General features: G+C 32.9%; 2 protein-coding genes and 1 long non-coding RNA gene across 3 annotated transcripts; 2 read left to right on the forward strand and 1 right to left on the reverse strand.

The window, feature by feature from the left end:
* The first annotated feature begins 1,952 nt into the window (after window positions 1-1,952).
* On the forward strand, window positions 1,953-7,669 carry LOC118051220 (probable LRR receptor-like serine/threonine-protein kinase At1g53430). Its single transcript, XM_035061826.2, has 19 exons — window positions 1,953-2,485; window positions 2,589-2,745; window positions 2,847-2,918; window positions 3,003-3,074; window positions 3,213-3,284; window positions 3,394-3,465; window positions 3,666-3,737; window positions 3,834-3,905; window positions 4,001-4,072; window positions 4,651-4,722; window positions 4,835-4,906; window positions 4,983-5,054; window positions 5,294-5,362; window positions 5,636-5,701; window positions 5,818-5,859; window positions 6,068-6,132; window positions 6,249-6,625; window positions 6,758-6,953; window positions 7,040-7,669. The coding sequence occupies exons 1-19, from the start codon at window positions 2,404-2,406 to the stop codon at window positions 7,216-7,218; spliced, it is 1,953 nt and encodes a 650-aa protein (XP_034917717.1). The 5' UTR covers window positions 1,953-2,403; the 3' UTR covers window positions 7,219-7,669.
* On the reverse strand, window positions 5,885-8,225 carry LOC140955002 (uncharacterized). The gene is made up of 2 exons (XR_012168716.1): window positions 7,925-8,225; window positions 5,885-7,149 (listed from the first exon to the last, which is right to left on the reverse strand). It is a non-coding gene; the product is annotated as an uncharacterized lncRNA (long non-coding RNA).
* Window positions 8,226-13,969: 5,744 nt separating this feature from the next.
* LOC118051219 (probable clathrin assembly protein At4g32285) lies at window positions 13,970-16,664 on the forward strand. Its single transcript, XM_035061824.2, has one exon. The coding sequence runs from the start codon at window positions 14,390-14,392 to the stop codon at window positions 16,403-16,405; it is 2,016 nt and encodes a 671-aa protein (XP_034917715.1). The 5' UTR covers window positions 13,970-14,389; the 3' UTR covers window positions 16,406-16,664.
* The last annotated feature ends 2 nt before the right edge of the window (window positions 16,665-16,666 follow it).

A 16,666-nucleotide genomic window follows, 5' to 3' on the forward strand; every position in this document is an offset into this window, starting at 1 on the left:
TCGTTTTCTTGGAAAGAAGACTTTGTAGAATAGTAATTAATTCCAGCTGGACACATGATCCTGGTTGAGCGAATTAACTTAAATTAATTAAAATCATATTATTTTATTTTTTTAATTAAAATAATATTATTTAAAAAATAAATAAAATAAAAAGTCAATATTAGATTTTGATGAGGTCAACTCCAACTTAACTTTTCTTGAACAACCAGCTCAGGTCAAGGGATATGCAGCTCAGCTCAAGAGATAAGTTAACCAGGTCTCAAATGGATTTGTTGGGCCAAATTTCAAGAAAAAAAAAAATTATGTTTGGTCAATGCAAGTGCATTTCAAAGAAAAAAAAATCAATGTTAAATAATGAAAATAAATAAATAAATAAATAAAAACAATGGCAATTCATGTTTTCTCATCATTTGACCAAAAGTTATAAATTTTTTTTAAAAAAAAACTTGAAGCTTAGTTTTTAACCAATCAAATGTTAAAGGATGAATATTTTTTTAAAAAAACAAATATACAAAAGGATAAAAAACAATAGCAATTGCAAGCACAAAGAAAAAAGAAGAAGCTTGAGCCCGCTCAGGTTAATCCACCAAACCCACGGGTCAGGCTATGAAATAGGAAAAATCATATAAAAAGAAAAACAAGGAAAACCACGAGGTCCATTTTTGTTTAAAAAATCAATGTTGAATTATGAGATGAAAAAAATAAGCTAAAAAAAATGTTGATGCAACCCTTGATGAGAAACATCAAATACAGAAAATCATGAAGGCCAATCGTTAACAAATCAAATATTGAAGGATGAAATAAAAAAATCAATCACACAAAAATAATGATTAAGATAGCCCAATAAAAAGAAAAACGAAGAAAATCATGAAGCTTTTTTTAAAAAAATATATATATATATACACACACATCAAACAATGAAATTGAAAAAAAAATAAGTAAAAAAAAAATATGAACCTTTGATCTGGGCCATTTGATTAGAAGTACCAAACTTGAAAAAACGATGAATCTCAAATTTCAATAAATAAAATGTCAAAGGTTGAAATTAAAAAAAAAATAACAAATTAAAAAAAAAATAAGGATCAAATTTTTTTAAAAAAAACAAATTTGAAGATGACTAATTTTTTATTAAAGGAGTAAATTGAAAAAAAAAACAATTTCATGAAATAATTAAAGAATAAACCATGAAGAGAATAAGGACCTTATATAAAAAAATCAGTAAATTTAAAATTTTGATTAAAAAATTAAATTGAAAACAATTGAAAGTTCACAAAATAGATAAGAAAAAAATAAAGAAAAAAAATCAGGATCAAATTTGAAAAATTAAAAAAGTTAGATTTAAGGATTCAATTAAAAAAAAACTTACAAAAGGGAATATGATATAAATTCTAAATTCAAAAGAATGAAGATTGATAATTAAATATTGCAAACCGAGGGGCTGCCATGAAATTTTCAATGTCACACTTGAATTTTGAGGGAGGAGAGAGAAAAAAAAGAGAGAAAAAACATCTCTAGCAACAATATATCCATCACATACCAGCACGCGCTGCCTCTAGAAGGGGAGGATGTTACGGGAAATCGACTGACACGGTGGAAAAAAGTTCGACCCCTGAGCTTAAACTTTTTTATCATTTCAATATTACAATGCAGAGTAAACTCTAGTGCTGCCGTGAGTTTTCCTCGCCCGGTAATTTTTTTTCCTTTCTTCGGGGAGCGGATAATTAGATAGGTTGAGAGGAGGATTTCTAAATTTATTTCATGTATGACGATTGTCCGAAATCTTCATCTCTTCTGACATTTATGTTGGCAATATGACCGATGCCTTAATGGCCTAATCTACTAGTTTAATGTCTTCTAATTGACTGATTCAACCTGTTGCATGCTGTCATTCTTATCATTCCATTAAATCTAAATCATATTTAAACAAGGGACATGATGCCCAAGAAACAACCTCGCTGTGCAAATATCTAGCTTTGATCATGTTCGACCAAGAAATGGACAGAGAGAGGAGACAACGAAGTCATTGTCTCTTCTATATAAATGTCATTAGCAAAGTGATTATTGAAGAACGAGTAAATGAGTTTACTTTTGGTTGGCAATGGGGAAAACCCCTCGGAGGCTTAAAAAAGTCCGTGCATGATGCTACCTGTGTATGTTTGAATATGTAGCAGAGTCAAGAGTATACACCTCAGAATATTCTAACATGTTTAAGATATAAATTTTGATTATTTGACCCTCATGCCTTTACTTTCTGTTCTTGTTGTTACACTAGCTGGTGAATCTTTAGGGAAACAATACCTAAAATTCTCTATATGTGGGTTTACCAAATACTTTTGAATTCTGTAGCCTGTGTAGTCCCTCTCTCACTATCCCTTCCTGTGTGTGCTTTGTAGTTGCTTTGTAATGGGGGTCTTGAGCTTCTGTCTCTTTGTTTTTTGGGTGTCTCAGGTTGTTTTTGCACAACAAACTACTGATCCTAATGAAGGTCTTCATCGCTTCATTTCTGTACCTACCTGGATAGGATTATGATTTTGAAAGAAAGTTAATTTTTGTTTCTGTTATGTGATAATTGTGCTTTTGTTGTTCAGTGGATGCTCTTAACAGATTGATAGATTACTGGAATTTGAGAGACAACTTGAATATTACTAATGACCCTTGCATCCAGAATGCAGCCTGGGCTAATAAACAAGCAAACCCTAGAGTTGCTTGTGATTGCAGCAACAACACCTGCCATATCACTCATCTGTCAGTATATAATCATCATTGCTATGTCAATCACCCTCAATTCTTAGCTATAGTGGTTGCTTACTGTTGAGGGTTTTGTTTTCATTTGTATTGTGGTTCAGGAAGATTCATGCTTTGGACATTTCTGGTGAGTTACCAAGTGAATTGTTTGTTCTGAAGGAACTGATGAACTTGTAAGAAAGTCAAATTTTATTAGAACTTCCACTTCTCTATCCTGTTGTGGATTTAAATAGCCTGAATTATTTATTATGATGCAGGGATTTTGGTAAGAATGTACTAAATGGTGCAATCCCAGCAGAAATTGAACGGTTATCAAACATGCAACACCTGTAATTGCCTAACAAGCTCTAAAGATCTTATATTTGCAGAGCTGTTGATTTTTCTTTTAATGAAAAAAAAAAAAAAAACTGAATTCTCTTTGTTGAGATACTCATAATTGTTATCCCTTGTGTTTGACAATGAACCAGTAATCTAGGCATCAACAATTTCACAGGTGCAGTGCCTCAAGAACTTGGAAATCTAACCAAGTTGATTACTCTGTTAAGTAGTATCGGCAAGTTTTTACATGTTTTTGTTGTTTTCATGTCATGACTTCTTCTCGATTTACTGAAGCTGATACTGACTGTATGAGTTTATATCATGTCACAGAGATTTTGGCTCCAACAATTTCATTGGACCACTACCCACATCCCTTGGAAAGTTGACATCCTTGCAGGAGCTGTAAGTTGTTCGTAACTAATTGATCAGAATACTTGTGGAAGGACTTTAGGCCAGTTCTTCTGATAGCATGGTGGATGTACATGTTTAATTGATAGGGATCATTGGACCAGCTGAGTTAGGGTGCTCTCAATTGGGAACTGCATGTTGCCTTATCTTGCCTGCTAGCTGCACAATCTGATTAAAAATTGCTCTTTTTTCAGGTATATTAATAGCAGTGGAGTCAGTGGACGGATTCCGCAAGAACTTGCAAATCTGAAATCTCTCCGAACTCTGTAACTCTCTCAGTTTCTGTGTGCTGTAGTGGAGTGTTTTTAGATTCACATGATGGATTGCAAGGTAATTCTTGGATTTTGTACCCTTCATTTCAGCTGGGCATCTGATAACTTGTTCACTGGAAAGCTTCCGGACTTCTTCGGAACTCTGACAAAACTCAGGAACCTGTATGCATGGTTTTCCTTCTTCTATAATGCTAATGCTTTGAAAAAAGATCTTAACTAGTTAAAAGTTTTCGTTCTTCACATTTCATCATCTACAGGCGGCTTCAAGGGACATTGCTTGAAGGTCCAATTCCAAGCAGTTTTAGTGCTCTAAAGAAGCTGGGAGACCTGTAAGGCCATCAAATAGGAGTTAAAATATCTTGCATCATCAAACATGCTGTTGTTTTCTAACTCTCAGAACAAGAATGTTCAGCGAAAAATGTAGATATACTAGCAGCAGCTGAATGTTTGCAGATCCTCATGTTTTTTTCCTGCCCTCACTATGATGCGGGACAACAGAGATTTGAAGATAGAAGTAATAAGCTAAGAAGAGAAAAAGAAAAAGCAACAGAAAGAGAAGAAAAAAATGCTGAAGAAGAGAAGAATGGGTTGGAAAAGTTAGCAACTTTGCAATTTTTATTCAATTCATTAACAACTCCCTAACATTTTAAAAAAAATAGAATAGTATAAATATTAAAACCCTAATTAGAATAAGCAATTCAGCCACTAAATAAAATATTCAACAATAACTAAATTAAGCCCAATAAATAAACCTAAATAAAATCTAATAACACAAGGGTCGGATCATCCTAGATCATATAGACATGTAAACCATATCTCGGGTTCGATGTCCCCATCACACTGTTTGTGGATTACTTATCAATCACTATGTAGTAAATCAGAATGTTTTATATTAGTATGTTCTCAGGAGAATCGGTGATCTTAATGGTGAAGATTCTTCTCTTGAGTTCTTGCGAGACCAGAAAAGTTTGACTATATTGTGAGTTACTGTAAATCTCAAGTAAGAGTTTTTTTTCATCAGTTTCTTACCCCGTCCTTTTGTTTTATTTTATATTCTCTAATAAGTGCATTGCCTATTATGTTTTTTGCAGGATTTTGAGAAACTGTCTACTCTCGGGACAAATTCCAGACCAACTGGGAAACTTCTCCCAGTTGCAAGAACTGTAAGTCACTTAGACATCAAAATTTGTGCATTAGGAGCTTCATTTTAACCTATGCAAAACAAATTTGTCATGACAGGGATTTGAGTTTCAACAAATTAACAGGTCAAATTCCAGACTCATTTCAAGATTTAGCTTCATTACAATATCTGTAAGTTCTATACTCTACCACTTCGGTCTCCGTTTTATTATGATGGGATCAGTGAAGCTGATTCTTGTTCATCAGAACCATTCCACTTTCATACCTATGATGAATCATGTTCAGGTCATAAGATTGGAAAAAATGGAACCTATTTTATCTGATAAGTGTATTTTGGCCAGCTGAAAAATGTGTTTGTTTCAGTTAGTCTATTTGGTTTTACTCGAAGAAGTGTTGGCTATATATGTCAGGTATCTTGGAAGTAACAACTTGAATGGGCAACTCCCTGCAAATATCATAGGTCCAAATCTAATTGCAATGTGAGTGCCACCCTGAATTTATATACAAGGAAATTAGAACACTTATATCATAATAACACAATTAAATCATAATTTAATGCCATGATAAGTTCATCCTCTCTTTCATCCTTCATCTGCTACAATCCGAAAACTTGCAGCAGATGAGACTGAGGAAAGGAAAGGCTCAACGAATGTCAATTAATAGGAGCATTTATCGTTTTTGTACTGTGGATACTGAAAAATTGGATCATGCCTCTAGCCAAGACTAAGTTTTTAATGGACACTTCATGGCAGAGATGTCTCATTCAATCCCCTTTCTGGAAATTTGCCACAAAACTCTATGAGGGTTGGATTATCAATGTAAGTTAAACTTTGTTCCTTCTCATTCAATCATTTCTGGAAGTAATCTTTACAATTTTTTGTCAAGTGGTCATGCTGAAGTTAAACAAGATGAAACATTTTTTTTTCTTTTTCAGGAATGCTGTTGGAACTTCCATTAATGCAAACAATTTACAGGGGTAAGCTTTTCTGGAGATTACTATGTCATTCAAAATCTTTTGCTCTATGTAAAACAGTACCTTAAGGTTTCACTTTCAGAATCGCACTCATAGGTCACATCAGATTCTGATTAAAAATATTTACAATAGGAAAACATCTATTGCCACAGTTTTTTGTTGAGAAACCCTCATGAATTTTCTCTAATCAAGTGAACAAAAATGAACACAGAAAAGCTTCTGGGATGTTGCAGTGCCTCAAAGCTGATTTCAAGTGCAGCAACAAAGTTCCATCAAGTACAGCTTTCGAATTTCAGCATGCTTAAAACTGCTTTGTACTTCATAGATTTTTGAGGATTGTTTATGACACAAGTTCATCTTCCAAACCTACTTGCATTCTATTTCCATTGCAGAAACATTTTCTGTCAAATGTGGAGGTACGGACCAGACATCTGCATCTGGGATAGAATATGAGGGTGATCTTGAATCAATGGGGGCTGCTTCACTGTACACAAGCTCAGACAATCTGTGGGCAGTAAGCAATACTGGGAATTTCATTTCGAACCCAAACGGACAACAATATTTAACACAAACAGGTTCTCAAATCACTGGAACTTTGGACTCTGAGCTATATAAGACAGCAAGGATTTCACCGAGCTCGCTGAGGTACTATGGCCTTGGTCTACAGAATGGAAGATACAGTGTTGAGCTTCACTTTGCAGAGATAGGAATGGATGACTCTCATTCTTGGAAAGGCCTCGGAAGGCGCTTATTCGACGTTTACATACAGGTATGCTGAAAAGGTCCCATTTACACGTAGAAATATCGATAAACCTATACAGGAGAAAGAGACAGAGACAGCTTTCGCTGTAAGACATCTATGTGCATGCTTGATGATCATTAATGTCATGACTGGCTTTAGGGAGAAATAGTTCTCAAGGACTTCAACATTAAAAACGAAGCTGGTGGATCCAAAAAAGCGTTGATTAAAACATTTGAAGCAAATGTGACCAACACAATCATGGACATTCACTTCTTCTGGGCTGGAAAAGGCACTTGCTGCATTCCATATCAAGGAACATATGGACCTTTAGTATCAGCCATTCATGTTTCTCAAGGTAGATCCCTCCTTACATTTTCTTTCTCAAGCATGCAAATGCCCATTTGCATTTCTAACTTGCTCTACCGTGCTTAATTTCTGTAGTATCTGATGGTGCTGGCTCTTCCAAGAAGGACAAGAAACGTGTAGGAAAACTTGTTGGGATATCAATGGCATGTGTAGCTGGGCTTGTGATCATCTCTTCTGTATTTTATCTATGGTGGATAAAAGAGGATTCATCTCAGCACATGAGAATTTACACTGGTCACCCAGGTAATGATTAATGAGAGAAACTTGATGACCCCACAAGGGTTGCTGCAAAAATACTATGTGGCTAATTACCTTTCCGGTAAACGTTCCTCTGTAATTTTGTAAAATAACTGTAAAATAGCCGACTGTTTTCCAACAAGAAAGAATTTATCTCTACATGCAAAAAACAGCAACAGGAATTAGGTTCCCCTTTCGATGAAAATGGGAAACAGGGAATCAGTCATCGTGTGATTGTTTTTTTTTCTTTTCTTTTTGCACCACATGTTTAGTACTGTGGATGGGCCTAGAAAGAATGGTGATTCAAGGGAAAGAACCCTAAATGGGGTTTTATTGCTCTGAAAGTGAAAGCACTATTATATGCTTGTCGGTCGAGAAATCTGAAGATTGTATTCAAAAAAGATTATCAATCATTTCATGCTTGAAATTATGCAAATTCGACATGAACAGTAACTAAAGATTTGCCAACTTCTGAGTGCTCTAACCCCTCCATTACAGGGTAACCCTCGAAAAGTAATAAAATAAAAGGAGGGATCTAGTGGATGCTTCTGTGCTCTAGACTTGTTTAATCATCTTCAACAAGAAGGAATGAATTATTAATTGTCAATCAAACAAGAACACATTTGGGGAAAAACACATTTTTTAGGCATCCAATGTTAAAAAGAGAACCAAATTGATCAGCTCCACCATCCCAAGGAGACCCAGCCCTACTTTAATGCATACCTTTTGCTAGTTCCCTTTCATCTTTCACTTTGAAAGGGCTTGTTTGGATGTAGTCGTGAGATTCACAACAAATCAAATCGACTAGTTGACATGATTGAAAAGAAGTATAATGCTTCAAACACTTCCTCATCGAAAAGGGTTCCTTGATGTTATGGCATCTTTCACCTTCGTTGCTTTTGTTGGATCATATGAGTAATCTGCGTTGAAATCTCATGTATAGAGACGCATCGAAAGTGTTTTGTATTGTTTATATAGAAAGTCTCCGTAGATGTTACTGTTATTGTTATCTTATGAGCAGCCCTTTCTGGTTTGGTTTTTAGTGGAGGTTTGTGGTTGCAGTTTAATCTGTTTTTTATTAAAAAAATAATTTTAAATTATTTTTTATTTTTACTTCATTTTGATATATTAATATAAAAAATATATATATATATTACCTTAATATTATCCCCTCACAAACACTTCTAGAAAGTGTTCTGAAAATTAAATAGGATTCATTCTCTTAAAAGAAAAAACAAACTTTAAGAAAAAAAATATATAAAATAAAAGACTCCTGCTTACAATCTTCCGAGTAATGTGAAGTACTAATAAAATACTAAAAAATTAAAATAAAAAATAATATTATTATTAATAGTAATTAGTGATCATGGTAGTAGTTAAGATATTAATAATAAACAAAATAGTTTATATACCATAAATAAAAATAATATATTATTATTTTATAAAAATCTATTATCATTCCTTTTTTTATTTTATATTTTATTAACGAGGGTGTCCAGGCCAACTTGTGTCCACCTTAACTAATTCCACGGGCCTTGAAGTTAACGATCATGTAAGACTCCAGTAACCATTATATTAGCAACTAAAAGGTTCGAACTTAAGGTTACAGGAAAAGCAAACTTTATAATCTCAAGCTTTTATTAGTGGCCACTTGCTAGAAGGTTTATCATTTTTTATTTTTATTCTAACATTCTGTAGCAATGAAACTATGTTTAATTTTCATTTTTATTCCCACTCTTCTTTTTTAGTACAATTTTAATTTAGTTAATTTCAACTAAATAAATGCCTACAAAGTAACAATAATTTTTTTATTCGCAGTCACATTATTCCATTCTTTATTCTCAAACAATAACTAAGAGTATTTCATCAAGTTACATACCTTAGTGGTACAATAATTGATTATTAAAAAAATTGATACAAAAAAAATTAATTTTCCAGACATGGAATATGTTCTTCAACTTTTCCCGTAGAAAAAGTTTTTTACCATAAAAATTTGGTTGTTGGCAAGAGCAAATGGAACCTTATATGAAAATGAAAGGTTTTGTAGTTGTGAGAGGACAGAATTGAGACGAGAGAGGCGTAATCAGTAGAGCCTCAATTATAAGTGTTTGATTTTAAGTTATAATTTATTTTTTAAAATGTTTTTTAATTTTTTTATTTAAAAAGATATTCTTAAATGATTTTAATGTGTTAATATTAAAAAAATATTATTTTAATAAATTTTTAAAAAACATCATAAACAATAATATAAAACACACACAATCTCCATAGCTAACTCTTATATTCTAGCAATTGAGATTACTTAAAACATGTGGATTTAAATCTCGTTTGAGATTTTGATGAAAATTAATTTTTAAAGTTTTTTTTATTTAAAAAATTTATTAAAATAAAATTTATTAAAAAAATTATTTTTGATATTAGTACATTAAAATAATTTTAAAATACATAAAAATAAATTAAAACTAAAAAAAATAAAAATCTTTAAAAATATAATTAGACTACAATGTTAAACAATACCAATCATCAACTCATATGTTAGAAATTATTAATTTAAAGCAAAGATTTTTAAAAACATTTTTGAAATAAAAAAACAAACAATAATTAATTTCACGTTTTCTATGCTTAAATCAAAAGGTTTGAGAGAAAAAAAGTTCACGAATTAAGTGGACTTGTTTTTTTAATCATTTTTCTTAATTTGCCACTCATCTTTTATCACTTTACTCTCCCCCCCCCCCACATTAATTTCTTTAATATAAAGCAACTAAAGTTAGTAGTGACCGTATGCTTTTCATCTTTATATATATCCCTTTTCTTTTTGCCTGCATCTCGTTATCCCACCCAAAAATGTACAGCCATTGAGTAGCTTTGACTTAGAGCGTATTTGAAAGTGTAGTGGTTGCTTTTTCAAATAGTTTTTTTGTGCTGAAATACATGCCAATGATGTTTTTTTATTTTTTAAAAAATCATTTTTTACATCAGCACATCAAAACGATCTAAAAAAGTACAAACCGCACTCAATTTTAGTAAAAAATAATAATTTAATTTGATGAAACATGTTTGGAACGCAATGCCAAACGATGTCTTAGTTATTTTACTTGTGATTCGTATTTTACTTTTGATTCATTTTGGATAATTTTTTAGTTAAAAATATTAAATACATAGATTTATTCCCCTGTTTATAGATAAAAAAATGCAAAAAAAAAATAAAATAAAGGATAAAAATAGAAATAAAAACACTCAATTTAAAAAAAACATAAAAAAACTTGAGAATTATAAGTTAACCCGTTAAACTTGTAAATTAGATTATGAATCCTATTAAATTTAATAATTTTTTATTTTTAAAATGATCTTTCACTTAATTATACATTCAATCAAGTACATGAGACTTTTTTTTTATATCAAACACCAATTTGTTTTTTTTTTTTTAAATATATTGGTGATTCGCATGACTAAAATAATAAATAGTCTGGTTTTTTTAAAAGTTTGATAACAAAACAAGATTTTTAAAAAATAAAATAAAAAATCTTAAAAAACAAACAAATGGTAAAGTGATTTTTTTTTTAATTTTAAGGGGTTAAAATATATCAATTTTTTTTTAAAAAAAAACAGGTTATATACTAAATTAAATAATATTCTATAAGAAAATCATTAAAAAATTGTTGATTTAAAAAATACCAAACAAAAAAAATCAATAAGAAATTGAATGGACAAAGAAAAAAATTTAAAACTATAACCTAAGAAAAGATGCCTAGGCACCCGGGCCTGGCCTTGTTGGCCTAATATGTTTGGTCAAATGACTTGTCTTTCCACATTAATTGTTCTTAAAAAAAAAAAAAAATAGCAGGTGACATTTTAGACACTTGAAAAGATATTTTTGATACCTTGATAAACCAGTTTATAATCTCAAAAATCCAAAAAACAAATTTAAAAAATTAAAATTAATTTAAATAAAAAATCTTTCTAACCTCATATAAGTTTTTAAAAGTAATTTAAAGGTGAGAAAACTCCTTTTAGAACTTGTTGGCATCAGAACAAGGTTTTTGATTGAAATTTATTTGTTTTTTATTTAAAAAAATTAGAGGAACTTGATTTTTATATTTTAAAAAATACAATGATTAAATTAAACAATTCAATAAAACGTTAGTAATCCTTTCCTTTTCTTGAAGTTGGTGGCCCAATCAGATCCGACAATTATGCTACAAACCAAGAAATTCAAAATGGAATATAGTTATATTTATTCATCCGGAAAACTCACTTTCTAAATTAATTTTCCTAACATGATCATTTATCGATGGATTAATCTTATCAATAGATAAACAAGCAACTAATAACAATTATTCCAAAGTCCGTCTATCTGTTGGTTTGATTTTGAATCTTAAATTCCTTCACTTTTTTTGTGCACGATTTTAATTGGTAATAATCATTGATATCATAGTGTAGAATATTTTTTAATTGATAATATATCTAAAAAATATATTTTATTTTTATTTTTAACTTTAATATATTAAAATTATCTAAAAATATCTCATAAAAAATAATTCAAAAAAATATTAAAATGAAAAAAAACACTTAGAGAAAATATATTTGGGTGCCATCGAGCCAAAACTAAGGCACAATACCTTGTCGTGCTATACGCAGCATTATCTGCTTGTACTTATCCCCTTGTTTGGACATAGGCAACCCTTTAATGGCGAGCTGGCAACCAAATTCTCCATTACATAAATTACCACTCGCCTAATCCCGCCCCTAATCCTAAAAATATTTAGTTATTCACCGCCAGCAATTTATCTTCTTGGACCTTCTTGGCCTTTAGACCCCGTACATTAAATTGTTAATTAATACTTTAATCACAGTTAGAATCTAATTAGTACTTCCAAAGGCAAATGTCTCCAAACTTGACATCAATCATCAATGAGCAGTTATTGTGGGACCAAGCAACCGGATCAGCCGCCACGTCAATAATCCCGAAACGGTAAAATCCACAAAATGAGAAAATCGACATCACCGTTTACCGTACGCGTAGTCTTTGGTGTTAACAAATTATGTTTCTATATATATATATATATATATATATATATTCTCCATCTGCAAATTTATTTTCTTGTACTTAAGATTTAGTCCCTAAAATCTCAAAACCTACTATTTTACCCCTCTTATCTTATGATGTTAGAGAATTTTACTTCCTGTATTTGTTAACAACACGCCCTTCAAGTACCAGGGATGCGTTTTTTGGTTGTAGCTTGTGGTATAAAAAAATGTAATTAAGTATTTAGTAAATACATCAAGCTATATTTTATATTATGGAGTCCTATTAAAAAATTAAATTTGAAATACGTAGTTTGTATGAAGTAGTTTTTACATGTTTTTTCAATTAACTTTCATAAAAATCTATTTATTTTTGCTTTTTAAAAATTTAATTTTTTTTTATTTTTTTATTTACTTTAAAATATTTTTTTTTGTATTATCAAATCATTTTGATACGTTGATATCAAAAATAATTTTTAAAAATTAAAAAAAAATATTATAATGTATTTTCAAGTAAAAAACACTTTTGAAAATCAACTACAATCAAATATTTTATATATATTTTTTTACTACACATAAATCTCAATTATAATTTTAATTAACACAGGTATCTAAATCTAAATAATTATATTTTTTTAAAATTTACTTTTTAAAAAAATTATAATTACAAAAATTACCTAAAAATAACCGCACTTAAATAGTTACTTTTTAAAGATTCAAGCAGTAAAAGCCTTTTTTCCACCAAAAACTCGCGAGAGAAAAACGTATTTTTAAAATTTATTATGAAAACATATCAATTAAACAATCAATCAATGGAAAGTGGCCTAAATATCAAATCATTTCTTTAAACAAATGCGTTTTATATGCTGGATCACATTAGTTGAGCTCACACAATGGTGGACCTTTTTTTTCGTTGTTTTTTTCTTTTTTGTATAAAGAAACAAACCAATAATAATTACTAACTTGATATAAATTCTCTCTATTTCCTGAGTTTTTTCTATCTATATTATCTATATACTCTGCCAATAAAAATATTTTTTAAAAAATTAAAGTTTAGATGAATCATCCACACACTTGAACGAATGATATCCTATTTGTTTTTTTATTTATATTTAAATTCAAATCCAAATAATAATTAGTAAACTGTAAATTCTAAAATAAATTACAATAACCCTCTTCACGCATCATAAAATCATATAGACCACTCAAGATTTTTGAAAAAATTGACAAAAAACTCTTCTTCATCCTTAAAAAAACACTCCAAAAATCTTTCTTTTGTTTTACCCAAAATGCATATTAGAAAAACTATAGAATGAGATGCTAAAAAATTAGGAAAATAATCCTAATAATAGGCATGATTATTGTTTTATATATTAAGAAATTTAATTTAATTATTTATTATTTATTTTTTAAACATTTTCTCTAATTACTCAGGATTTTTTAATCTAACTACCTTTTCTTTAAAATGATAATTAAAGATATCTTGGACATCAAAAGAGTTTTAAGTCGAATCCTAATATTTTATATATACATAAAAAAGAGTTACTGTAATTCCTCCTAAATTACACACAACAAAAAAAATCATTACATAAATATTATTAATGCTAGTAAGAATTTCTTTATATAATTTTTCTATAAGTATATATTGAAAGTCCATTAAATCTTCAAAAAAAAAAAAAAAAAAAAAAACCTCTTTAAACAGAAGAAAACAAATCAATCGAGTAGCCTCTTCTATTCTCCTTTCTTCAAGTATTTATTTACTCCGTTCCGACAAACAAACACACACACAGCCCAGAGACATGCTTCTTTCAGACAAAAGCTCCCCCACCCTCAAGACACTTCCGCTACTATAGCTGTCCTCCTCCACATCTTTGATCAAATCAACGCCTCTCCTTCCTCCACGTCCTCTCCGGACCCCAACTTCCTCTTTAAATCTACCTTCTTTTTTTTTATTATTATTACAGCTAATTGCAAAATCACACCCAAAAACACTTTCCATCCCCCCCCTCCCCCCCGGCACAGGGATTGTCATTAGATCCGACGCCGTTTCCAACAGATCCCAGATCCAACAACCTCAAAATTCGACACACCGGTAATCGCTTCTATTAACCAAAGAAACTAAATCCTCATTTATAGTCTACTTCTGCCAGCTCAACGGTCAAGATGGCGCCGAGCACGATCCGAAAAGCGATTGGGACCGTTAAAGATCAAACAAGCATAGGTATAGCGAAAGTAGCGAGTAACATGGCGCCAGAGCTTGAAGTGGCAATCGTGAAAGCAACGAGCCACGACGACGATCCGCCGAATCAGAAATATATTCACGAGATCTTGAATCTAACTTCGTATTCTCGCGGTTACGTTCATGCTTGTGTGTCTTTCGTTTCGAAAAGGTTAGGGAAAACGCGGGATTGGATCGTGGCGTTGAAAACATTGATGCTTATTCATAGGTTATTGAACGAAGGAGACCCGTTATTTCAAGAGGAGATTTTGTATGCTACTAGGAAAGGTACCCGGCTGTTGAATATGAGTGATTTTAGAGATGAAGCGCATTCGAGTTCCTGGGACCATTCGGCTTTTGTTAGGACTTTCGCGATGTATTTGGATCAAAGACTTGAATTGATCTTGTTTGAACGGAAAGGAGGTGATGGTAGCCGTGTTGGTGGGAGTCGTGGTGCGGGGAGTGCTCATGGTGGTGAAATTGAGAAATATTATGGAGGCAGGGGTGGTTTTGGCAGGGAAGATTTCGGTAGAGGTGATTTTAGGTCGCCGCCGCCAAGAGCTTATGAGTATAGTGATCAGTATAATGGGGATTATAATAGGGGGGAGAGTGGGTATGGGATGCCGAGGAGGACAAGGTCGTATGGGGATATGAGTGAGATGGGGGGCGGAGAAGGAAGGGAAGAGAAGAAGACAGCAACGCCGTTGAGGGAAATGAAGCCGGAGAGGATTTTTGGGAAGATGGGACATTTACAGAGGTTGCTGGATAGGTTCTTGTCATGTAGGCCGACGGGGTTGGCCAAGAATAATAGGATGATATTGATTGCGTTGTATCCGGTTGTGAAAGAGAGTTTTCAGTTATACGCGGATATATGTGAGGTTTTGGCTGTTTTGCTCGATAAGTTTTTTGATATGGAGTATCCGGATTGTGTTAAGGCCTTTGATGCTTATGCTAGTGCGGCGAAGCAGATTGACGAGCTGATTGCGTTTTATAATTGGTGTAAGGATACTGGAGTGGCGAGATCGTCCGAGTACCCTGAAGTGCAGAGGATTACAGGCAAGTTGTTGGAGACTTTGGAGGAGTTTGTGAGGGATAGAGCTAAGAGACCTAAGAGTCCGGAGAGGAAAGAGGAGGCACCCCCTGTGCCTCAAGAGGAGGAGCCTGTGCCTGATATGAATGAAATTAAGGCCCTGCCTGCACCGGAGGATTTTACTCCTCCCCCACCTCCGGAGATGGAGCCCGGGCCTCAGAAACCACAGGTTACTGAGGATTTGGTGAATTTGAGGGATGATGATGTCACGGCTGACGATCAAGGGAATAGGTTGGCTTTGGCTTTGTTTGCTGGTCCAGCAGCCAATAGTGGGAACGGATCATGGGAAGCATTCCATTCTAACGGAGAACCCCAAGTGACCTCAGCATGGCAGACTCCAGCTGCTGAAGCTGGCAAGGCAGATTGGGAATTGGCATTGGTTGAGACAGCTAGTAATTTATCGAAGCAGAAAGCAACTTTGGGAGGTGGGTTTGATCCATTGTTGTTAAATGGAATGTATGATCAGGGAATGGTGAGGCAACATGTTGGCACTGCTCAACTTAGTGGAGGTAGTGCTAGTAGCGTGGCGTTACCAGGGACTGGGAATAGTACAACACCTGTTTTAGCTCTGCCAGCTCCAGATGGAACAGTCCAGGCAGTTAATCAGGACCCTTTCGCCGCATCTCTGTGTGTTCCACCTCCCTCATACGTCCAAATGGCAGATATGGAGAAGAAACAACAGTTGCTTGTTCAGGAGCAGGTGACATGGCAGCAGTATGCCAGGGATGGGATGCAAGGTCAAGCTAGTTTGGCCAAGATCAGCGGCGGTGGTTACTACAATGCAGGTCCTATGCCAACGATGCCTTATGGAATGCCACCTGTCAATGGAATGGGGCCACCACCGGCCGGGTATTACTACACTCCTTACTGATTTGAATGTCATTTATCTATAGATTTTGTTCATGTTCCCGTCTATCGTGTTAGTGTTTTGTTTCTCATAAAAATACATGATGTCATGTTGTTCCTGCAATCTGTGCGCAAAATGGGAGTGACTGGGAGAGGGGGGGGGACGCCGAGCTCAAGAGATTAATGATGCTGGGGAATTTTGATGTTTGGGAGACCTGTAATTGGAACTGCGATGTCTCTTTGTGCTTTGTAATATTAGAATCTTCTGACGTTTTTATTCTTTATT

The sequence above is a fragment of the Populus alba genome, chromosome 18 (assembly GCF_005239225.2).
Source record: "Populus alba chromosome 18, ASM523922v2, whole genome shotgun sequence".
NCBI classification, from domain to species: Eukaryota; Viridiplantae; Streptophyta; class Magnoliopsida; order Malpighiales; family Salicaceae; genus Populus; species Populus alba.